Source organism: Scyliorhinus canicula, unplaced genomic scaffold (assembly GCF_902713615.1).
Source record: "Scyliorhinus canicula unplaced genomic scaffold, sScyCan1.1, whole genome shotgun sequence".
In the NCBI taxonomy this organism is placed as follows: Eukaryota; Metazoa; Chordata; class Chondrichthyes; order Carcharhiniformes; family Scyliorhinidae; genus Scyliorhinus; species Scyliorhinus canicula.
The window spans coordinates 2,400,830-2,426,513 of record NW_024055499.1 but is presented as its reverse complement, the minus strand read 5'-3'; the positions used below and the strand labels follow the sequence as shown (position 1 = coordinate 2,426,513).

At 45.8% G+C, this 25,684-nt stretch overlaps 1 protein-coding gene and 1 non-coding gene across 8 annotated transcripts; one reads left to right on the top strand and one right to left on the bottom strand.

The window, feature by feature from the left end:
• Window positions 1-3,590: 3,590 nt before the first annotated feature.
• LOC119960417 (zinc finger protein 239-like) lies at window positions 3,591-21,832 on the bottom strand. Of its 7 annotated transcripts, none has more exons than XM_038788134.1 (2): window positions 21,697-21,832; window positions 3,591-6,357 (listed from the first exon to the last, which is right to left on the bottom strand). In XM_038788134.1, exon 2 carries the CDS (start codon window positions 6,258-6,260, stop codon window positions 5,223-5,225), a length of 1,038 nt encoding a protein of 345 aa, XP_038644062.1. In that variant the 5' UTR covers window positions 6,261-6,357; window positions 21,697-21,832; the 3' UTR covers window positions 3,591-5,222. The 7 variants fall into 7 exon arrangements, with proteins under 7 accessions (XP_038644062.1, XP_038644063.1, XP_038644060.1 ...); XM_038788135.1 differs by lacking the exon at window positions 21,697-21,832 and adding an exon at window positions 17,885-17,937; XM_038788132.1 differs by lacking the exon at window positions 21,697-21,832 and adding an exon at window positions 14,453-14,505.
• Window positions 19,944-20,016, top strand: trnak-cuu. Its single transcript has one exon. It is a non-coding gene; the product is annotated as a tRNA-Lys (tRNA).
• Window positions 21,833-25,684: the final 3,852 nt, after the last annotated feature.

The following is a 25,684-nucleotide window of genomic DNA, read 5'->3' as shown; positions in this document are numbered from 1 at the left end:
ATGCCGGCCGATGAGGTTTGATTGTAATTGAATATTAAGCTGCTGATGCCCCCAGCTCCTCTTGGATACCTTGTTTTATCGAGATGTGTTCTGAATCTACCCCATTTAGCACAGTGATAGTGTCACACAGGACAATGGAGGGTATCCTCAGTGTGAAGATGGGACTTTGTCAACCAAGGTCACAAGAATATTGTTTTTTCTATTCCAAAATGAACAAGAGAAATACATCACATAGCCCGAGGCCAGGACAAAGTTACACTTTAATGGTTTAATTACAGGGCAACTGCTGCGAATCCCATAAAGGTTGGGTGAGCTACGGTCTGGAACCGTTAGCTCCCCAGCCATTGGTTGACTCCCAGTGGGTCAGAATGGAGGAGAGTTTGTGTAGGGGGTCGGGATTGAAGGCGTTAGCAACAGCGCCGCTCCTGACGGCCCCAGGGAAATACTCAGGGAGTCCGGTAGTAATAGCTTCATTGCGAATTTGGAGGAAGTTTCACCAGCATTTCGGGTTGGGGGCAGGGGCAAGGGAAAGGCCGATTCGGGGGAACCATAGATTTGGGCCAGGGAAGAGGGATGGAAATTTTCAGAGATGGGAGGAGAAAGGAATTAAGGCACTGAAAGATATGCAGGTTTGAGACCTTGCCAGAAAGGAGATACAGAGCTTTCCGATAGAGCTGACTTCCACATTGCTGGAGGAGGTGCTGACAACAGGGGGACTGGAGAAGGAGGTAGTGTCGGCAATTTACATGGCTATTTTGGAAGAGAAGGCACCGCTGGATGGGATCAAGGCAAAGTGGGATGAAGAGTTGGGAGAGGGTATGGAGGAGGTGTTCTGGTGTGAGGTGCTCCGGAGGGTGAACGGCTCCACCTCGTGCGCGAGGTTGGGGCTGATGCAGCTGAAGGTGGAGCACACCTCATATGGGCGAGGAGGAGCCGGCTTTTTGAGGGGGTAGAAGATGTGTGTGAACGTTGCGGGGGGGGGGGGGGGGGGGCGCGCAAATCACGTTCATATGTTTTGATTCTGTCCAAAAATGGAGCATTACTGGAAGGAGGTTTTTAGGGTAATCTCTAAAGTGGTGCACGTGAAACTGGACCCAGGCCCTCGAGAGACCATGTTCGGGGTATCGGACCAGCCAGCGTTGGAAACGGGTACGGAGGCAGATGTTGTAGTCTTCGCCTCGTTGAGAGCCCGAAGGCAGATACTGTTAGGGTGGAGACCAACCTCTCCACACTGTGCCCTGGCGGGGGGGGGGGGGGGGGGGGGGGGGACCTGCTGGAATTCTTGACTCTTGAGAAGGTCAAATTTGAACTGAGGGGAAGGATGGAGGGGTTCTGTAATTCATGGGCGTTATTCATATTATTTATTAAGCACTTTTGAGAATTGGATTACATCGAACATTGGGGGGGGGGGGGGGGCTGCTGGGAGGGTTGGAGGAGGGGCCTTTATGTTATAATGGTGACTTTCGGTGATTCCTGATTCCTTTTTGTCATTTGTTTATGTTAACATGCAGGCTAATGTTTGGGGGCTTCGTGGGAGGATGGGATTGTTGCTATTGATATGGGGATTGACATTGCATTCATTACTGATTGTTGTTTATTGTTGGTGAGTGTAAATTTGGGAGAAAATGTGAAAAAGGAGAATAAAAATATTTATTTAAAAAACACCCCAGCCGTTGATAATTAACCGTTATATTTCGGTCTGAGGCCTGTTGTGTGAAGAAAACTGAGGTTTCAAACCTTCAACCTTGTGTCTGAAATTAGTTTAACCTTTAACTTGTAGTTTCTGGAAAGAAGCAGTACTTTCTGTCACAGTATCTAACCACCTTTGGTTTGTGAACTTAAAGAATTTAAGTTCTACAGTTAGTTTTCATAGTTCGTTAGTTATTTAAACTCCTATTACTTACCAACATGTATTTATTGAATATATCATGCTGTATTTTGCTCTCTCAGCATTCACACACTGATCACCTTTAAGCACTGATTTTACACACACTTGGTATAAATTTTATATCTGAAATGACTTTGTAATTTCTGTATTAGTTTAAGGCTGTGTCACTTTGTGTCCTTTTCATTAACTGAGTTCCAAGCTTTTGCAGCCACTATGAAAACATAAACCAGTGGTTTATTTTTCAAAACATATTGATAGGTGCCTGTCCCAGAGAGAACTCTACAGGATTTCATTACGTCAATTAGACATTTGGACAATGGGCCTGTGATGAGTGTATTTCAGATAGATTGTATTATAGGTATTTGGTGCAGTAAGGGTTAAAGGCCTGGGTTAGTGTGTGTATGACTGCTGCAGTCACGGTGCAGTAAGGGTTAAAGGCCTGGGTTAGTGTGTGTATGACTGCTGCAGTCATGGTGCAGTAAGGGTTAAAGGCCTGGGTTAGTGTGTGTATGACTGCTGCAGTCACGGTGTAGTAAGGGTTAAAGGCCTGGGTTAGTGTGTGTATGAATGCTGCAGTCATGGTGCAGTAAGGGTTAAAGGCCTGGGTTAGTGTGTGTATGACTGCTGCAGTCACGGTGCAGTAAGGGTTAAAGGCCTGGGTTAGTGTGTGTGTGACTGCTGCAGTCATGGTGCTGTAAGGGTTAAAGGCCTGGGTTAGTGTGTGTATGACTGCTGCAGTCATGGTGCAGTAAGGGTTAAAGGCCTGGGTTAGTGTGTGTGTGACTGCTGCAGTCATGGTGCAGTAAGGGTTAAAGGCCTGGGTTAGTGTGTGTGTGTGAGACTGCTGCAGTAGTGTTTTTAAGGTTCGAAAGATTTTGGGAGCCAGAGGTGTAATTAAGGCATTGTAAAAATTGTTTGGAGTAAGGAGATTCCCTGTGGAGTAAATTAGATTTCAGCTTGGTAAGGTGATGTAATTAATGGAAGGAGCTAAGGTAGCAGGCATTTTGCAGAAAAGCAGTTAGTTGAATTTTAGTTTTTAGAATAATCTTTATTGTCACAAGTACGCTTACATTAACACTGCAATGAAGTTACTGTGAAAATCCCCAAGTCGCCACATTACGGCGCCTGTTCAGATACACAGAGGGAGATTTCAGAATGTCCAATTCACCAAACAGCATGTCTTTCGGGACTTGCGGGAGGAAACCGGAGCGCCCGGAGGAAACTTATGCAGACACAGGGAAAACGTGCAGACTCCATACAGACAGTGACCCAAGCGGGAATCTAACCTGGGATCCTGGAGCTGTGACTGAGAAGCAGCTTCTGAAGAAATACAGCCAGAGATTCTGCGTGGGTCTGACTGTCAGTAAAAGACAATCTGTTGCTGGGAGTTAGATTATCTGGTGTCTGAAACCACAAGATTCAATGTTTAGAGTCAGCAAGGTGAACAAGGAAAGAGATGAGGGCCCAAAGCTCCAGCTGGATATTCACAGGAGAAAGTTTATTATCAAACACCGACGGGACAGAACAGAGAAAGATCCCAACTGTAAGAAACCCGGAAATTATTTGTAAATATCTTTCAAATATTGACGCATTCCAACTGTCAGTTTCCACGACATTTGAAGCAAATGGAAGGTGAAAGAACGGTTTTTCTGGACCTATAATAAACACTAATTTGATCACAGCTACTGAGTATGAGAGATTGTTAAAGGTTCCATATGAAATTTGATTTTATTACCTTACATTGGCAGATTCAGACATTTTAAATCTTTAAGCTTCCAGTCTGTAAATAGTAAAGCTGCCGTTTCACTTTCAGTCAGGAACAGATCCGTTTTACATCAATCTCCGATCTGACAGCACATTTCCAGTATTCACCATTGTTCTTCCTGACTCTGAACAGTTGTAAAGGAGCTTCTGTTCCGTGTCTAGGAGCTCTGAATCATGGAAGCGAGAGGCTGGACACGTTTCTTACACATCTCAGGATTAACCCACACGGGGACTTCGCTGTCAGTGGAGAGCTGAGAAAGACCAACGTGTTGTTTGTCCCTCTCAGTGTGACCCTGAAGGACTGTGTCCAGGCTGAAGTTCTGTTCCAGCTGTGTGATCCAACCCCAGATTGTCCTTTCTGAGCTCCAGACAGGTAAAGTTAACCACTTAGGTGGGAAAGACAAAATACACAACAGATTTAAACAAAGTTGATTTATTTGACATTAATCCTGAATATTAAACTTCATTCCAGTTACTAGAATTGTTAACATCAGCAGAAACAAACCCCAAATGTCGGAATGAACATGGTTCACTCCTGGATGTGATTAACAGCAGAATCCAACCCCTGTAATCACCATGAATTTGCTGGTGTCTCGGTGGGTGAGATGACTAAGTGAATCTCTTGCCACACAGAGTGGGCGAATAGCCTCTTACTCGTGTGAATGTGCTTGTGTGCCAGCAGATCCGATTGATTTTAAATCTCTGTTCACACTCAGAACTTTGAAAGCTGAACAAGTGGATGTGTGTTGAGGTGGGATGACTGAGCGAATCTCTTCCGACACATGGAACAGATGCACAGCCTCTGCCCAGTGTGAGTGTGCTGGCGGACACCGAGTCCACATGATCACCTGAACCCAGTCCCACTGTGAGAGATTCTGAACAGTCTCTTGTTAGTGTATTTTATACTTTCCACAATCCAGACATTTAGAATATCTTCAGTCAGTGTGAACTCACTGGTGTGTTAACAGGTTGAATGTATCAGTTAATCCCTCCCCACACATGGAGCAGGTGAATGACCTCTCCCCGGTGTGAACTCACTGGTGTTGCTGCAGGATGGACCAACGGCTGAACCTCTTCCTGCACTGAGAGCAGATGAATGGAGTGGAACCGGAGTGACTGCGCTGGTGAACCATCAGTGAATGTGGGTTTTACAGCTCCTGTCACAGTCTCAGCATTTAAACCCTCTCTCTGCAGTATGTACTCACTGGTATGTGGGGGGAGGCTGGATGGAGAAGGAAGTGGACACAGAGAGATGTTTGTCCGTGTGGATTGGTGGAAGTGAGGAAACCCGCAGAGGCAGCAGATCGGATTGTCTCGCACTGATTGGAGGTGAGGATGGAGGAGACAGGAAAGAGGGAGAACATTTCAAAACATTTCATATCTAACTTGTATTAGATATATTAAAAAGATTCAACATGATGTGTGTAAAATAGAAAGTTGACTTATTTCACTTTTATCCACAATATTAGCTACTATAACTGGCTGGGGTTCATTACCAACAGCAGAAACAGCCCCCAATGAACATAGTTCAGTCCTGGATGTGATTAACAGCAAAGCTCAATCACTATTGTTACTCGTGAAGTCGCTGGTGTCTCAGCAGGGCGGATGTGTGAGTGAATCTCTTCTTACACACAAAGCAGGTGAATGACCTCTCCCCCGTGTGAACCCGCTGGTGTGTCCACAGACTGGATAAGGTAGTGACTCTCTTCCCACACCTGGAGCAGGTGAATGGGCCCAGCATTGTGTGAGTGCGCTGATGTGTCAGCAGGGCGGATGACTCAATGAATCCCTTCCCACACATGGTACAGGTGAATGGTTTCTCCCCAGTGTGAGTGCGCTGGTGTACCAGCTGGTTAGATAAGGTAGTGAATCCTTTCCCACACAGGGAACAGGTGAATGGTTTCTCCCCAGTGTGAACTCTCTGATGTATAACCAGGTGGGATGACCGAGGGAATCCCTTCCCACACTCGGAGCAGGTGAATGGCCTCTCCCCAGTGTGGGTGCGCTGATGTACAGTGAGTTGAGAGGACCATCTGAACCCAGTCCCACAGTGAGAGCACCTGTACGGTGTCTTGTCAGTGTGAACACGTCGATGTCGCATAAGTTCCCAGGAACTTTTGAAGCACTTCTCACAGTCTGAGCATTTGAAAGGTCTCTCCCCAGTGTGAGCGCGTTGGTGTACGGTGAGTTGAGATGACCATTTGAACCCAGTCCCACAGTGAGAGCACCTAAATGGTTTCTCGTCAGTGTGAACACGTTGGTGGGACATCAATTCGCTGGAACCTTTAAAGCACTTCCCGCATTCTGGACACTGAAAAGGTTTCTCTGCAGTGTGAATCTGCTGGTGTTTTACCAGGCTCTTTGACTTCATGAATCCCTTGGCACACACAGAACAGGTGAACGGCCTCTCTCCAGTGTGACTGCGTTGATGGGTTTCCAACTCAGATGGGTATCTGAATCCCTTCCCACATTCCCCACATTTCCACGGTTTCTGCCTGGTCTGACTGCATTTATGTTTTGACAGTCCAGATGATCGACTGAATCCTCGCCCACACACACAGCACGTGAACAGTTTCTCCCCACTGTGAACGATGCTTTTTCCTTCCATGTTCGGAATTGGATGATATAAAGTCACAAATTGGGTGACTGTCGGATCCTGATGCGATGTTCGATTCGAGTTTCCCAACAAATCCCCATCTCACATCCTGTGAAATTGATTTAAAACAGAAAACAGGTAGTGAGAGAACCCACAAAAACACAAAGGCAGGTTGTGAAATTGAGCTGAATGAACCTGGTCATTTGTGGGGCCGACACTGGGAAAAAGTGACCATGAAAATGGCTGGATTGTCACAAAACCCCAGCTGGATCACTGATGTCCTTCAGGGAAGAGAACCTCCCACCCAGTGTGGATCTACACAAGACTCTGTCCTTTATGTCTTCAACTCAAACAGAACTTAGAATCTCCAAACTCTGAAGCTCTCCCACCACCAAGAAAGAGCTGAGAGCTCAGCCATTTCAGACTCAGCCTCATTGCTGTTGGTGCTTCCACATGGAGGCCAGGCTGGGTAAGGATGGCAGATTTCCTTCAAGGACATTTACCAGATGGGTTTTTACAACAATCAACAATAGTTTCACGGTCGTCATTTTAAACTTTTTTAAATTCCATATTTTTACTCAATTCAAATCCCACCATCTGTCTGGTGGGATTCAAACCCATTTCCCCAGAGCATTACCCTGGGTCTCTGGATTACAAGTGCAGTGACAATAATACTACGCCAATGTGTCTCCCTTTGTGATGTACGTTAACACCATCGCCTACAAGTTCCCATCAAAATCACACACCACCCTGACCAGTCTGACATCCAGTACAAGAGGAACGGGAATTTCCTCCATTTAAATACTGGGAAAATGAAGTCATTGTCTTCAGTCCCCGCTCCAAACTCCACTCCCTGAACACCAACTCCAACCCTCTCCCTGGCAACTGAGTGAGATTGACACAAACTCTTCACACCTTCAGAATAATATTTCAGCCCAAGGTGAGTGTACAAGCACATATCCCCATCACCAAGACCACCATTTCCACATCAGGAACTTCACCCAACTGCACCCTAATCCCAGTTCATCTATTGCTGAAACTCCCATCCATTTCTGTTACCTCTATTATCCTACACACGCCGGGCCAGCCTCCCAGATTCATTCTCCCTGTAGTCCTGGGGGTCCAACAAAACTCTGCTGCCTGTGTGCTTCCTCACACCAAATCCTGTTCACCCATCACCCCTATGCTCACTGACTGACCGCTGTAATCTCCTCCAGCTTCACAACCCTCTGGGATATCTGCACTTCCTCGAATTCCTGAACATTCTGATTTTAACTGTGCCTCCATTTTTGGCTGCACCTTCATTTTCCCCAAGGCCATAAATTGTGGAATTTCCTTCCTAACTCTTTCCGCCTCTCAATCTAACTTTCCTCCTTTAGGATATCCCTTCAAACCTACCTCTTTGATCCACCTTTTGGCCATCAGCCCTAATATCTGCTTCTGTGGCTCGTGTCAATGTTGTTTGATAACAATTCTGTGAAATAGCGAGGAATGTTTTATTACATTAAAGGCTCAATATAAATAGCCATGATGTGGAGATGCCGGCGTTGGACTGGGGTGAGCACAGTAAGAAGTCTTACAACACCAGGTTAAAGTCCAACAGGTTTGTTTCAAACACTCCGAAAGCTCGTGTTTGAAACAAACCTGTTGGACTTTAACCTGGTGTTGTAAGACTTCTTACTGTGCAATATAAATAGAGTAGTGCATAATGATTTGGACATATATCACCGCTGTTCCTTCATCATCACTGGGTGAATAACCTGTAACTCCTTATCTAACAGCATTGTGGGAGCACCTTCACCACACAGACTGCAGCGGTTCAAGAAGCTCAAACGTTATAATCTCACCAACTGGGGTTTGGCAATATTTGCTGTTGGTCTTGTTAGTGACACCATTGAGGAGTCACCCGGGGAGTGGGGGTGATGTCACTGTGCAATTGTGGGTGCGCGATGACATCACAGACAGGAAGACAGAACATCTGGGTCGGTGCAAACCAGTGATCACCACACAGCCTGGAGGATGTGAGGGTCCTTGAGACAGTGCAAAGGAGATTTACCAAAATGGTTCCAGGGATGAGGGATTATAGTTGCAATGTTAGGTTGGAAAAACTGCGGTTGGATTTGGATTTTGTTTATTGTCACATGTACCAAGAATGCGACAACTCAACAGATCATTAAGTACATGAAAATAAGGTAAAATAAATGCATAATAGGGCAACACAAGGTACACAATGTAACTACATAAACACTGGCAATTATTTGTTGTAAAACACAGCGAGTTGTTGTGATTTGGAATGCACTGTCCATAAATGGTGCTAGAATCTCATTGAACTGTAACTTCCGAAAGGGAATTTGTTGCATTCCGAAAAAGAAAACAAAATAGTCGAACTGTGGGATTAAATGGGTCGCTGGACAAAGAGCTTGCATGGGAAAAATGGGCCAAATAGACTCCTCTGTGCTCTAGCAGCCTTGTGTACATGTAAAGGAAGTGGTAACGACCAAGAACCTACTGCCTATGAGGGTAGGAGATGCAGAGATGATGGAAGGATTTCAATATGAAATTGGACGGGCACTGAGAGAAATAAACCCACAGGGATTTGGGGATAGAACGAGGTAATGGACAGACTGGCTTCCTCCACAGAGAGCCAACACGGTCCCAAAGGGCTGAATGGCCCCATTCCCCACCCTCCAGATGCTGTGATCTCAGGAGAGAAATTTCAGCTGCTCCAGTCACTCCAACTAACTGGAGTCCCTCATCTCTGGTACCATTCTCGTAAATGTCCTCCACACCCTCTCTAAGAACTTCACATATTTCCTAAAGTGTGGAGCCCATATATAGGTTTCCACTCAAGGGTACAATTGAAAAGCACAGAGGAAATGTCCAACTTGTTTGGACTCAGGGTTAGACTACACTGGGAGCAGTGTACACTTGGTGATCTCCATTAAGAAAAAGGAAATAGAGACACTGGATAAGGTGCAACAAAGATTCATAATATACAGAACTGAGAGCATTTAACACTCAGGAAAGGCTGGGGGTGATTTTTTTTCCAGAAAAGAGAAGACTGATGGGTGACCTGATTGAAGTCTTTCAGATTATGAAGGGATTCAATAATCCAATAGGAATTTCAGCAGAAACCTCTTTACCAGCGAGTGGTGAGAATGTGGAACTCACTCCCACAGCGAGTGGTTGAGGTGAACAGCATTAATCCATTGAACATAAAGCTAGATACATACATAGAACATAGAACAGTACAGCACAGAACAGGCCCTTCGGCCCTCGATGTTGTGCCGAGCCATGATCACCCTACTCAAACCCACGTATCCACCCTATACCCGTAACCCAATCTGTTGTGGACTTGTTGGTGTCTCAGAAAGTGCGATGAATTACTTAACCCCTTCGCACATTGAGAGCAGGCAAACGGCCTCTTCCCAGTGTGAACTCCCTGGTGTGACTGCAGACGGCATAACCAAGTGAATCGCGCAAATAGACATAAACAGGTGTGAGATAATCGGGGTGATGGAGACATGGCTGCAGAATGACCAGGGATGGGAACTGAATATATTCAGTATTTCGGAAGAACAGACAAAAAGGAAAAGGCAGTGGAGTGGCAGTGCTGGTTAAAATTTATGCAATAGTGAGGAAGGACACTGGCTCGGGCAATGTGGAATCTGTATGGGTAGAGCTGAGAAACACCAAAGGGCAATAACGTTAGTGGGCATCGTATATAGACCCCAAACTGCAGTGGTGATGTTGGGAATGGCATAAAACAGGAAATGTAAAGGTTTTGATAGGAATGTGAAGAGAAAAGATTGGTGAAGCCAAATGTAGGTTCCTTTCAGTCAGAAACAGGGGAATGTATAATAGGGGACAAAGAAATGGCTGAGCAAATAAATACACACTTTGGTTCCGGCTTCACAAATGAGGACAATAATCAGATACCAGAAATGTTGGGGAACACAGGATTTAATGAGAGGAACTGAAGGAGATCAATATTAGAGAAATAGTGTTGGTGAAATTGATGGGATTGAAGGCTGATAAATCCCCAGGGTGTGATAATCTGCATCCCAAAGTACTTAAAGAAGTGGCTCAAAACATTGTGGGTGCATTGGTGGTCATCTTCCAGTATTCTATAGACTCTAGAACAGTTCCTGCAGATTCATAGTTCATAGAATTTAGTGCAGAAGGAGGCCATTCGGCCCATCAAGTCTGCACCGGCTCCTGGAAAGAGCACCCGAGCCAAGGTCAACACCTCCACCCTATCCCCATAACCCAGTAACCCCACCCAAAACTAAGGGCAATTTTGGACACTCAGGGCAATTTATCATGGCCAATCCACCTAACCTGCACATCTTTGGACTGTGGGAGGAAACCGGAGCACCCGGAGGAAACCCACGCACACACGGGGAGGATGTGCAGACTCAGCACAGGCAGTGACCCAAGCCGGAATCGAACCTGGGACCCTGGAACTGTGAAGCGATTGTACTATCCACAATGCTACCGTGCTGCCCCACAATGCTACCGTGCTGTCGTGATTGGAGGGTGTCTTATATAATTACACTATTTAAAAAGCGAGATAGAGAGAAAACAGGGAATTTTAGACCATCGGCAGTAGGGAAAATTCTAGAAACCATTATCAGAGATTTTATCGCAAAGCACATGGAAACCAGTGGCAGGATCAGCATGGATTATGATGGGGAAATCATGCTTGACAAATCTACTGGAATTCTTCGAGGGTGTAACTGGTAGAGTTGATGACGGGGAGCCAGTGGATGTGGTATATTTGGACTTTCAGATGGCTTTTGACAAAGTCCCACATAAGAGATTAAATGTGTAAAATGAAAACACATGGAATTAGGGGTAGTGTACTGAGATGGATAGAAAAACGGTTGCAGACAGGAAACAAAGAGGAGGAATTAATGGGGTTTTTTCAAAATAGCAAGCAGTGACGAGTAGGGAACTGCAAGGATCGGTGCTGGGACCCCAGATATTCACCAGATATATTAATGATTTAAAAAAAAATTTGAAGTACCCAATTCTTTTTTTCCAATCAAGGGGCAATTTAGCATGGCCAATTCACTTATTCTGCACATCACTGGGTTATGCGGGGTGAGACCCACGGAGACAAGGGGAGAACTTGTATCCACATGGACAGTGACCCGGGACAGGATTGAACATTGGACCTCAGATCCATGAGACAGTGGTGCTAACCACTGCGCCACCCTATATATTAACGATTTAGATGAGAGAACAAAATGGAGTATCGCCAAATTTGCGGATGACACAAGTTGCGTGGGAGGGTGAGCTGTGAGGAGGTTGCAGAGATCCTTCTTTGTGACTTGCACAAGTTGAGTGAGTGGGCAAATGAAAGGATGCAGTAAAATATGGAGAAATGCAAGGTTATCCACTTTTGTAGCAAAAACAAGAAGGCAGACGATTAGCTGAATGGCCATAAATTAGGAGAGGGGAATGTGCAACGAGACCTGGGTATCCTCGTACACCTGTCACTGAAGGTAAACATGCAGCTACAGCAGGCGGTACAGGAGCAGGAATATCTTGCTGTCATTATACAGGGTCTTGGCGAGGCCGTACCTGGAATATTGTGAGCAGTTTTGGCCTCCTTATCTGAAGCAGGATGTTCTTGCTCAAGAGGGAGTGCAGAGAAGGTTTACCAGACTGATTCCTGGGATGGTGGGACAGACGTATGAGAGATTGAATCAGTTAGGTTTGTATTTGCTGGAGTTCCGAAGAATGGGGGATCTCATAGAAATCTATAATATTCCAACAGGACTTGACAGGGTAGATGTGGCAAAGATTTTCCCGATGGTGGGAGTGTACAGAACCAGAGGTTGCAGTCTGAGGATGCGGGGTAGACCACTGAGTTCAGAGATGAGGAGACATTTCTTCAACCAGAGAGTGGTGAGACTGTGGAATTTGTTACCACAGGAAATAGTTGAGGTCAATACATTGTACGTTTTCAAGAAGCAGTTAGATATCGCACTGAGGGCAAAGGGGATCAAAGGATATGGAGGGGAAAGCGGGATTAGGCTATGGAGTTGAATGATAAGCAATGATCATAATGAATGGCGGAGCAGGAGCAAAGGGCCAAATGGTCTCTTCCTGTACCTATTTTCTATGTTTCTATGTAATCCCTTCCCACACTAGAACATAGAACATTACAGCGCAGTACAGGCCCGTAGGCCCACGATGTTGCGCCGTCCTGTGAAACCCCTCTAAAGTCCTTCTACACTATTCCCTTATCGTCCATATGCCTATCCAATGACCATTTGAATGCGTTTAGTGTTGGTGAGTCCACTACTGTTGCAGGCAGGGCACTCCACGCCCTTACTACTCTCTGGGTGAAGAACATACCTCTGACATCTGTCCTATATCTATCTCCCCTCAATTTAAAGCTATGTCTGCTCGTGCTGGACATAACCATCCGAGGAAAAAGGCTCTCAATGTCCACCCTATCTAATCCTCTGATCATCTTGTATGCCTCAATTAAGTCACCTCTTAACCTTCTTCTCTCTAACGAAAACAGCCTCATCCTTCAGCCTTTCCACATAAGATCTTCCCTCGATACCAGGCAACATCCTTGTAAATCTCCTCTGCACCCTTTCCAATGCTTCCACATCCTTCCTATAACGTGGCGACCAGAATTGTACGCAATACTCCAAATGCGGCCGCACCAGAGTTTTGTACAACTGCAACATGACCTCATGGCTCCGAAACTAAATTCCTCTACCAATAAAAGCTAACACACCGTACGCCTTCTTAACAACCCTCTCAACCTGGGTGGCAACTTTCAGGGATCTATGTACATGGACACCGAGATCTCTCTGCTCGTCCACACTACCAAGAATTTTACCATTAGCCCAGTACTCTGTCTTCCTGTTATTCCTTCCAAAATGAATCACCTCACACTTCTCTGCATTGAACTCCATTTGCCACCTCTACAGCTTATCTATGTCCCTCTGTAACTTGTAACATCCTTCTGCCCTGTCCACAACTCCACCGACTTTAGTGTCATCTGCAAATTTACTCACCCATCCTTCTATGCCCTCCTCCAGGTCATTTATAAAAATGACAAACAGCAGCGGCCCCAAAACAGATCCTTGTGGTACACCACTAGTAACTGGACACCAGTCAGAACATTTCCCATCAACCACCACCCTTTGTCTTCTATCAGCTAGCCAATTTCTGATCCAAACTGCTAAATCACCCTGAATCCCATGCTTCTGTATTTTCTGCAATAGCCTACCGTGGGGAACCTTATCAAACGCTTTACTGAAATTCATATACACCACATCAACTGCTTTACCCTCATCCACCTGTTTGGTCACCTTCTCGAAGAACACAATGAGGTTTGTGAGGCACGACCTACCCTTCACAAAACCATGTTGACTATCTCTAAGCAAATTATTCCTTTCCAGATGATTATACATCCTATCTCTTATAAACACTAAGAGCAGGTGAATGGCCTCTCCCCAGTGTGAACTCGCTGATGTCTCTGCAGGTTGGATAACTGTGTGAATCCATTCCCACAGAGGGAGCAGGTGAATGGCTTCACCCCAGTGTGAACTCGCTGATGTTTCCGTAGGGTGGATGAATCAATTAATCCTTTCCCACACTGAGAGCAGGTGAATGGCCTCTCCCCAGTGTGAACTCGCTGGTGTGTCTGCAGGGTGGATGAATCAATAAATCCCTTCCCACATTGAGAGCAGGTAAACGGCCTCTCCCCAGTATGAACCCACTGGTGTAACTGCAGGGTGGATAATCGAGTGAATCCCTTCCCACACCGAGAGCAGGTGAATGGCTTCTCCCCAGTATGAACTCGCTGGTGTGCCTGCAGGGTGGATAACTGAGCAAATCCCTTCTCACACTGAGAGCAGGTGAACGGTCTCTCTCCAGTGTGACTGCGGCGATGAATCTCCAGCTTAGATGGGACTCTGTATTCCTTCCCACAGTCCCCACATTTCCACGGTTTCTCCATGTTTTGGGTCTCCTCGTGTCTCTCCCGATTGGACAATCAGTGGAAGCCTTATCTACACACAGAACATGTGCACTGTCTCTCCTCACTGTGAATGGTGTGATGTTTTTCAGGCTGTGTATCTGGTTGAAGCTCTTTCCACAATCAGTTCAGTGGAACACTCTCACTCGGGTCTGTGTTGTGTGGGTCTCGGTGCTTTTCCAGTCACACTCACATTAAAAAATGTTTTGAAGCTCACAGATCGGACAAACATTTCTTCTTCTCGCCGATGATATTCAGATCAGAAGGAATCGAGTGAGTTTGAGAAATCTGTCTATAATTCCTCCTCTTCCAATATCCTTTAAAAACAATTTACGAAAGTCATCAATTAGTACAGGATAGAAATTCAGAACAGACAATTCTAGTTTCGATGGAACATTATTGCCTCTCTCGTTCTCCAAAAGCTGTAAATCTCCATCCCCACCTCCCCCCCCCCCCCCCAACCCACCCCATTCTCACTCTGCTGTATCTAACATTCACCCTCCCAATTCTCCTGAAGGTGCTGATTCATGTTGATTGACAGATTCAACCTCAGCTCACTGCTTCCTGACCAGGACACAGGGATTAAAATAGGAGTAAGGGTAGGCCATTCGGCCCACCAAGTCTGCTAACCATTCAATGAGATCCTTGGCCGATCTACCTCAGCACCATTTCCCATGCGGTCCCCATATCCCTCGATATCTTCAATATCTAGAAACCTATCAATATTTGTCTTGAACATATCTGATGACTGAGGCTCCACATTCCTCTGGGGTAGAGAATTCCAAAGCTTCACCACATCCTCGAGTGAAGAGATCCCTCCTCACCGCAGCTTTCTCTCTATTTTCCTACCCGTTTCCCATAACCCTTAACTCCATTGTCAATAAAATATCTGTCAAACTTGTGCTTCAATATATTCAATGCCACCAGATACAACTGTTCCCTGTGGAAGAGAAATCCAAAGACTAACAACCCTCTGAGGGAAGAGATGACTGGAAATCTATAACGTAACCACAGTCTTATATTACAAGGCGAGAAATAATAATACATTTGCTTTATTACAGAACGGTAAATAATATATCTAATCTGTACCATGTAACAACACTAGACACATCTCTGTCGATTGTTAATTTAATGTCCCCTGAAATGCCAGCCATCTCCTGGGGAACCCACCCCTTTAATTGTGAACATTAGGAAAGAAACCATCCTTTTAACCAGACAAATAAATATGTCAAGCTGAGGGAGAGACCTGGACGACAAGGGAGAACAATAAATCAGAGGTCTCTCCGATGGCAAGGAAGGAAACCCTGGCAGGTGGGCGGGGTGGTTTCACAAACACCCGCTGGAGGCCCCAAACCCCCAATAAGATCCATTGATTTTATTGTCAGTCTGCAGACAGGAGCTGGAGAACTGAACCCAGGCAAAGGAGAGGGAGGGAGAAAACTGGGAGTGAGATGGTGAGATGGGTTTGGATTTCAGCCCAGGGAGGAGGGAGAGTGTGTGGGACGGGGATTTACAGCTTTGGGGGAACAAGAGAGGAAAAAATGTTCCAGAGAAACTAGAATTGCCTGTTCAGAATTTCTATCCTGGACTGACAGTGATGGCTTTTGTAAACTCCTTTTACAGGGGGTTAGAATTGGAGAATTTGCACACAACAAACTGAACCCAACAGAAAGGTTTGTCTCTTTGCGAATTCTATCCTGCATTGACAGTGATGACTTTGTAAACTCCTTTTATAGGGGATTAGAAGGGGAGGATTTACAGATAGAAACTCAAATCAAATTTCACATCAAGATTAACAGAATCACTCCATTCATCAGGACCTGAATATCATTGGCCTGTGAATGTAGAAGAAGAATGTTTGTCTGTTCTGTCTGTAGGAAACATTTTCAAGATAAGTGTGACTGTAAAAAAACCCAATACACACTCGACTCGAGTGAGTGTTCCATTGAACTGACTGTGGAAAGAGCTTTAATCAGTTCCAGTCTGAAAAAACATCACACCATCCAGAGAGAGGAGAGACCGTACACGTGCTCTCTGTGGAGACAAGGGCGCCGCGGTAGCACAGTGTGTAGCACTGTTGATTCTCAGCGCCAGGGACTCGGGTTCGATTCCCGATTTGGGCCACTGTCTGTGCGGAGACTGCACGTTCTCCCCGTGTCTGTGTGGGTTTCCTCCGGGTGTTCCTGTTTCCTCCCACAAGTCCCAAAAAACGTGCTTGTTTGGTGATTTGGACATTCTGAATTCTCCCTCTGTGTACCCGAACAGGCGCCAGAGTGTGTCGATTGGGGCTTTTCACAGTAACGTCATTGCAGTGTTAATATAAGCCCATTTGTTACACTAATAAAGTTTACTATTTAGTATTCAACTGATTGTCAAACGTGGAGAGGGACAAGGACACCAGCAGCATGTTGAAAACTTGGAAACGTGGGGACTGTGGGAAGGGATTCAGGTCCCCATGTGAGCTGGAGATTCATCACCGTAGTCACACCGGCGACAGAGCATTCACCTGCTAAGTATGGGAAGGGATACACTCAGTTATCCGAGTGAGGATTTACCAGGATATGGAAGCCGAGCTGGTGAGGAAGTGAGCGGCCTTTAATAAGGTTCAGGCTGCTCTATGTAAGAAAGGAGTTTGATTCGCGGTGGTTTACCCGGCAAAGCTGTGGGTGGCAAATGAGTCCAAAGACTTCCATTTCGTGATACTAGTGGAGGCGAATGCCTTTATTGTAAAGCATGGACTGGGTCCAGTTATCTGTATTGGACAAGATCTATGTTCCCTGTGGGGTGGAATGGGTGTTGTGATATCCTCGATATAGGTTTTGACATTTTCTGATAGAATCTGTTTCTCTGTGTGGGGTTAAAGAGAGATTGTCTTTACAAAGGACAACATAGATCTATTGGGAGGGGCGCCTCATTGGAAATTGAGTCTAGAAAGGAAGTATGTTTTATCCTCAAAGTGGGCAATATTGGTGTTTCTATTTTCTTGTTGTCCTGAGAGGAGTTTCCCTGCCAGCAGTCAGCTGGTGAATGGGAGTGAGATGGGGGGGGGGGGGTGTGGTTAGAGATCAGACCAGACTGCGGAGGGGTGAGCCAAGTGTTTCACTCGGGCTTTGACGAAGGGCTCGATGTGCTGCAATTCTAATCAATAAACAGATCCCTCTTTCAGTCACCAGGATCATTGCGGACACTAATGGGAGATATGTGGTGGTCAGTGGGTCATTGGCGGGTACATTGGTGGTGTTGGTGAATGGCTAAGTCCCTAACTGGGACGATGTGGCATTTGTAAAAATATTGTTGGGATCCATCCCAGACCTGGATACGCATCAATCAATGCTTGGCGGAGACTTCACTTGAGTACTGGATCTGGAAATGGACTGGTCCAAGCCCCTTCAACCGCTATAAATACACAATAACGGAGTGAAATCTGGACGGACCATCTGGCATGACCCAGGCACCGGAAACAACAACAGCAAACCCGGAAAAAAGATAAATCAATCTGTTCCCGTCAGTAGATTATAAAAGAATTATGGGACATAGATTTAAGATTGTGAACAAGATCTACAGGGAGGATATGAGGAAGAAATTTTACAGAGTGAGTGGTAATGATCTGGAACTCAATGCTTACACACAAAGGTCGATAATCTCCAGGTCCTGATAACCCGAATGGTGCTGTCAGAATTTGATGTGAGGATTGGTTGTGAGTTTCCTGTCCGCGAATCCTTTTCTAAGCCCCTGTGAAAGAAGTTTACAAAGGCATCGCTGTCAGTCCAGAAATGAAATTCGGGAAAGATAAATATTTCTCCTGGTTTGAATTTGCTGTGTGTCAATCCTCCCCTACTAACCCCCTGTAAAAGGAGTTTCCAGAATTAATCACTGTCAGTCCAGGATAGAAATTCACAACATTCTCCCCTCCTGCTGCTGGGTCCAGGATGACCACTCATGCCTTCCTGCTGCACACTGACCCTCATTGTCATCAGCAGTCCCCTGATTTGAGGGTGATGTCGACTGAGGGTTGTGATTTTCTACCCAGGGTTTTCATGTGGCTGAACAGAGCCGCAGAGCTTTTTGGGGCAGGATATCCAAAGAGCCAGTGAAATCCGGAGAGCAGGATTGGCTTCCTTTTCTTTCCATCTCTGCCACCGCTTTGCCCCATCAATAAGACATTGGGACTCAAAGACTAATTCAGTTTGATGGACAAGTTGTCTCCATTCTGAACAATGGGGAACAAGCCCCTCCCACTCATTGAACAAACGCGCATGCGCCCTGATTCACATTCAATAAAGATGGCGGCCGTTAACCACCAAAATGATGAGTTGCAGTTCTGCTCGGTAGAAACGGGGTGCCAGAAACTCTTTTCCGAGGATTGCGGCTTTCAACAGCTTTACATAACGTTTCCGCCCACTTCCGCGATCTCTCACTCCCTCCATATTGTTAAACGCCTTTTACCAATTTCCGATCTGAAGACTCTGCCCTCCTCCTTCGCCATTACCCACACTGCGCATGCTTTAATCACAGCGGGCCCCGCCCCTCATTCACTCCGATTCGTTGGAGGACCAGCCGCTCTCGGTCGGTCCTCCAGTCCTGCCCCTCCACCTCCTATTGGTCCGGAGCTGCCGTCAATCACCCGGGCATTGTGACGGCTACAGATGGTGAGAGCGGCCACAGGCTCAGGCTGACTCGCTGATTGTCCAATAATAACAGTGAGAGTCTCAGTGGGACAATCAGACAATAATAGTGGAGATGGGGCACAGAGGGGAAACAGCAAAGGATTCACTCACTTTCAGAGTAACAAACACAGTGTATGTTCCCATAATAAGAGTCAGGCTGCAGTGTGTGTGAGCGAACACATCATTGGATCCAATGTAGAATCATAGAATTCCCTCAGTGCAGAAGGAGGTCATTCGGCCCATCGAGTCTGCAAGAACCCTCTGAAAGAGCATCCTACCTTGGGGAACTCCCCACCCTATCCCCATAAGACCTCCCAGTGACAATTCAGCACAGCCAATCCATCTAATCTGCACATTTGTGGACTGTGGGAGGAAACCAGAGCACCCGGAAAGGAAATCTACGCAGACGCAGGAAAGCTCCACAGAGACAGTGTCCCAAGGTCGGAATTAATCATAGAATCTTCAGTGCAGAAGGAGACCATTCGGCCCATCGAGTCTGCACCGGCATTACCTGATCTGGCCAACTCACTGAAATGGGGTTAATTCTGAATTGCCTCGCAAGTCACTCAGTTTCAGGGCAATTAGGAATGGGCAACCAAGCTGGTTTGCCCGTGACACTCGCATCCCATAAAGAATAGAGAAAATCAATGGGCTGTTTCCAGTGCCGGTTTCCAAGGAATCAGTACTGGGCCCTTCACTCCTGGTTACATCATTGATTTGAAAGTAAATGTAGGAACATGAGGAAGAAGTTTACCTGTGACACAAAATGATTGAACACTTGAGAATTAAGAAGGAAGCTGGAGGAAAACAAGGCAAAGGATTACATGATAAATGGCAGGACAGGACTAGTTAGGCCAGAGCTAGATTCCTGTGCACAGGAAGACTGCACTGAAGAGAGCACAGAGGAGGTTTCAGAACATTGACCAAAAATTGCCAATGTTTGCTCGGAGGAAAGTTTGGATAAACTGGGGCTGTTTTCTTTGGAACAGAAAAGACTGAAGGGAGACCAAAATGAAAGCCCGGCTAGCTCAGTCGGTCGAGCATGGGAGTCTTAATCCCAGGGCCGTGGGTTCAAGACCCACGTTGGGCACTTCAGCTTCTTTATTCTGAGAACATTGAGTTGAACTGTTTACGGTAGCACAGCATTAGCACTGTTGCTTAACAGCGCCAGGGTCCCAGAGTTCAATTCCTACTTGGGACACCGTCTGCGCCTAGTCTACACGTTCTCCCAGTGTCTGTGTGGGTTTCCTCCCACAAGTCCCGAAAGACATGCTTGTGAGGTGAATTGGACATTCTGAATTCTCCCTCTGTATACCCGAATAGGTGTCGGAGTGTGGTTATGGGAATTTTCACAGTAACTTCATTGCAGTGTTAATGGGGCTGGTTTAGCTCACTCGGCTAAATCGCTGGCTTTTAAAGCAGACCAAGCAGGCCAGCAGCACGGTTCCATTCCCGTACCAGCCTCCCCGGACAGGCGCCGGAATGTGGCGACTAGGGGCTTTTCACAGTAACTTCATTGTAGCCTACTCGTGACAATAAGCGATTTTCATTTCATTCATTTCATGTAAGCCTACTTGTGACAATAATAAAGATTATTGGAAATATATAAAATTCTGGAGTTTCATGGTGACACAGTGGTTGGGGACCCGGGTTCGATCCTGGCCGTGGGTCACAGTCTGTAAGGAGTTTACTACATTCTCCCACTGTCTGTGTGGGTTTCACCCCCACAACCCAAATATGTGCAGGTTAGGTGGCTGGGCAAAATTAAATTGCCCCTTAATTGGAAAAAAATATAAATTTATATTTTTTAATATTCTGAGGGATCTAAATAGATTTGATAGGAAGGGTCCTATTCTCTTTGGTTGAGGGATACATATAAAAGGGAGCAGGGATTTAGGGAAGGACAAGGAGGTTTAGAGGGTGGTGAGGAATCTGTGACATGCTGCCTGAAATTGATGGCAGAAACCCTCATAACATTTAAAAAGTAGCCATCTAAATTGATGTAACTTAAAAAGCTATAGACGACGATCTGGAATTTTATTTTATTTTTTATAAATTTAGAGTCCCCAATTATTTTTTTCCAAGGGGCAATTTAGCATGGCCAATCCACGTACCCTGCACATCTTTGGGAGGTGGGGGCAAAACTCACGCAAACACAGGGAGAATGTGCAAACTCCACATGGATAGTGACCCAGAGCCGGGATCGAACCTGGGACCTCGGCGCCCTGAGGAAGCAGTGCTAACCACTGCGCCACCATGCTGCCCTCATAATCTGGAAATTGAGATTAGCCTGAATACCGACTTTGTAGCCACGATGAGCTGAATGAAATGCAACAGGAACAACAAACTTTGATAAAATCCCGGATAGTAACTCTCACTACTAACAAGGTCAGCAGTTTGCCCAGTTTAGCTGTCATGTATGCAAATATGGTAATTTTGAAATTTACCTGCCTACATAAGAGTACAACAGCAAATTATTTAACTTCCCCAATGTGATCGGTGTAATTCGTCTCAAATTTAACCTGGAATGGTCATAGGGGCTGTTTAGTACAAGGCTAAATCGCTGTCTTTGAAAGCAGACCAAGTAGGCCAGCAGCACGGTTCGATTCCCGTAACATCCTCCCCGAACAGGCGCCGGAAAGAGGCGACTAGGGGCTTTCACTGTAACTTCATTAGAAGCCTACTCGTGACAATCATTTCATTGAAAGTTTCCCAGTCACTCTGATATCTGAAATCTTTGTCCTCAGACAGAACAGACAAACTATTTTACCTCCCAATGATATTCATGTCCTGATGAATCGAGTAACTCAGTCAGATGATGATGTGATGTTTGATTTGAAGTTCCCGTCAGTAAATCCTCCTCTTTCTGTAGGCATTTCCAAGGAATTTCACTTCCAGTCCTGAAGAGAAATTCACGAGATTCTCTCTTCCGGCTTCCGGTTCCTGTGTGCCCGCGCATGCGCCCTGTTGCATCTGAGCAAGATGGCGGCTGCGCTGGCGCTCTGCGGCCGATCGCCCTCTCAACAGATAACAGTCGTTAACAGGGGCCGATCAGAGAAAAAACACCGATGCCGCCGCCCCATTCGGTGCAAACACCGAACTGAATCAAAAGGTGCCGGAAGCAATTTCATCACCCTGAGGAACGTAAATGAATAATGGCGGATAAGGCTAACCGGAATGCCAGGCGCGGATGAATACGACCTATCTCCATCACAGGAGCCAGAACGCGCAGGCGTGTGAATGTCCCGCCCCCGGAGGTGGCCTCTCTGTGCGGAGCATGCGCGGTGCTGCTCCGGGCTGAGCGCAGCCGCAGTGACAGTATGTGCGGCTCTCAGAGGCTGAATATGAGCCGCCGCGAGCGGGGACAATGGTGAGAACCCAAACCCCCCATAAGACCCCATTGGTTTTATTCTCAGTCTGCAGACAGGAGCTGGAGAACTGAACCCAGGCAGAGGAGAGGGAGGGAGAAAACTGGGAGCGGAGGAAAGAAATGTTGCAGATGGTGAGCTGGGTTTGGATTTCAGTTCAGGGAGGAGGGAGAGTGTGTGGGACGGGCATTTACAGCTTTGGGGGAACAAGAGAGGAAAAAATGTTCCAGAGGAACTAGAATTGTCTCTTCAGAATTTCTATCCTGGACTGACAGTGATGGTTTTTGTAAACTCCTTTAAAAAGGGGGTTAGAATTGGAGAATTTACACACAACAAAGGTTTGTCTCTTTGTGATTTCTATCCTGCAGTGATAGTGATGACTTTTGCAACATGATATTACAGCTCTCAGCAGAGATTAAATGGAGTGGAGCCTTTTTTCTGTCGAAAATCTGGAATTAAGCAGTGACCTAATAGAAATCTTTAACATTATCAGTAGTTTGGAGCGGGATGATGTGAGATAGTCCAAAACCAGGGACGATCAATAGACAACGAGTCACGAATACAAGATAGTTACGAATAAATCCAAGGAGGCAATTCAAAATAATTTATTTACTCACCTGTTGAGAATGTGTAACTCATTACCATGGAAATGAGTAGAGGAAAATGCTGAGATGTTTTCAAAAGGAAACGGGACAAGCACATGAGAGAAAATGAATCTGAAAATCAGCTGAAATGCTGAGATTTGATAGGTGTGGCAGTCGGAGATGTGTGCCAAGTATGGACAGCAGCAGAATCTGTTCAGAATGGCCTGTTTGTGTCTTATATATTCACAGTAATTCAATGTAATCTCCTTTTACAGAATATTTGCAGATGCAAACATCATGTCGCGATGTGACCGGCCTTTCAACGTGGAAGGAGTAAATGTTTGTCTGTTTTGTCTCTGTGAAAAATATTCAGATATCACTGTGATTGCAAAAGCACCGAGACACAGACATCTAAGTAATTATCCACAGTGAACTTTCGGGAGCTTTAACCAATCACACAGCATGAAAAAAAATTCAGCATTTACATCAGAAAGACATCTTACTCTGGCTTTCAACTGATGAACCAAGTTTGAGAGACATAAGGACATTTGCGCCAAAGGAATCAAGAAGCAGCAAAAGGACATTCAGCACCGTGAGCCTGTTCCACCATTTAATAATATCGCGGCTGATCTGATAGTGACCTCAAATCTGCATCCCACCTACACTGATAACCTGTCGATAACCATGAAGAAACCGTGGAAATGTGGGGACTGTGGGATGGGATCAATTACCCCGTCTGAATTGGAAACTCATCAACGTATTCACAGTGGGGAAAGGCCATTCACCCTGCTCTGTGTGTGGGAAAGGATTCACTCTGTCATCCCATCTCCTGAAACACCAACTTGTTCATACTGATCAGAGACCGTTTAAATGTGCTGACTGTGAGAAGAGTTTTAAAAGTAAACAGGATTTACTGAGACACCAACGCATTCACACTGGGGAGAGGCCATTCACCTGCCCTGTGTGTGGGAAGGGATTCACTTGTTCATCCCACCTTCTGACTCATCAACTTGTTCACCACTGATCAGGGACCTTTAAATGTGCTGACTGTGAAAAGAGCTTTAAATTAAAAGGGATTTACTGAGGCATCAACGTACTCACACTGGGGAGAGGCCATTCACCTGTCTGGAATGTGGGAAGGGATTTATGTTTTAGCCAACCTCCAAACTCACCATCAGGTTCACTCTGACAAGAGACCGTTTAAATTGTTCTGACTGTGAGATGAACTTAAAAGTAAAAGCTGTTTACTGATACATCAACGCACTCACACTGGAGAAAGGCTGTTCACCTGCTCCATGTGTGGGAAGGGATTCACATGTTCATCCCACCTTCTGAGACACCAACTTGTTCACTGATCAGAGACCTTTTAAATGTTCTGACTGTGAGAAGAGCTTTAAAAGCAGAAAGAACTTACTGATACACCAACGCTCTCTCACTGGGGAGAGGTTGTTCTCCTGCTCCGAGGGAAGGGATTCACTTTTTCAACCCAGCTTCTGCATCACCAGCGAGTTCACACTGGGCAGAGACCGTACACTTGCCCCGTGTGTGACATGAAATGCACTCCGTCATCCCACCTGATGACACACCGACTTGTTCATATTGATCAGAAACCTTTTACATTTTCTGACTGTGAGAAGAAATTTAAAAGAAAACCAAGTCTGCAGAAACACCAGCGAGTTCACACTGAAACAGAATAATAGAATTTACAGTGCAGAAGGAGGGCATTCGGCACAGCGAGTGCACCGGCCCTTGGAAAGAGCACCTGACTTAAGCCCATACCTCCAACCTAACCCATAAACCCACCTAAACGTTTTGGACACTGAGGGCAATTTAGCATGGCTAATCCACCTAATCTACACATTTTTGGACTTGTGGGAGGAAACTGGAGCACCCGGAGGAAACCCACGCAGACATGGGGAGAACGTGCAAACTCCGCAGAGACAGTGAGCCAAGCCGGGAATTCTGGGACCCGGAGCTTTGAAGCAACAGTGCTAACCACTAAACTACTGTGTCGCCCACATGTGTGGAGCGGGTACTGGGGAGAGGCTGTTTAACTGCTCCATGCGTGGGAGGCGATTCACTCAGTCAAAACAACCTGCACAGACATCAGCAAGTTCACAGGCAACAGCAGGGTTTGGATTCAGCTGTTGGTTGCTGCTGTAGTTACATCCAGGACTGAATGATGCATGGACGTCTGTTTCCAGTGGGGCCCCCACAGTTTCCGGGATATATCAATGATTTAGGACTGAAATGTATGCACCAGGATTATAGTTGCTGATGTGTTTTAGACAATGAGGGAGAAAGCCATGGACTGGGTCAGGTGGACAGAAAAGTGGTTAATGGAAATTTAGAAAATGAGAGGTTAGGAACACACTTCAGTAACTCCCGATAAAAATAAGGTCACTCAGGATAATGGAAAAAAACTGATTGGAAGGGAAGCTACAAATAATCCTTTTAAAAAAAAAAAAAAATTCAGAGTACCCCAATTATTATTTATTTTTCCAATTAAGGGGCAATTTAGCGTGGCCAATCCACCTAACCTGCACATCTTTGGGCTGTGGGGGTGAAATACACATGCAGACACTGGGAGAATGTGCAAACTCCACAGGACAGTGACCCAGGGCTGGGATTCAAACCCGGATCCTCAGCGCCGTAGTCCCACTGCTAACCACTGCTCCACGTGCTGCCCGAGCTATAAATAATTCTAATAACTTTATTGAACAGTTCTCAATGGAAAGGCACATGACCACATTAAAACTAAGGATCTGCAATAGACGTTTGATCCAGCAAGTCATATTTAGGGCAA

What these genes read in the sequence shown, in the direction of transcription:
- LOC119960417 (XM_038788134.1), bottom strand. Translation starts at nt 6,260, where the DNA reads ATGGAAGGAAAAAGCATCGTTCACAGTGGGGAGAAACTGTTCACGTGC.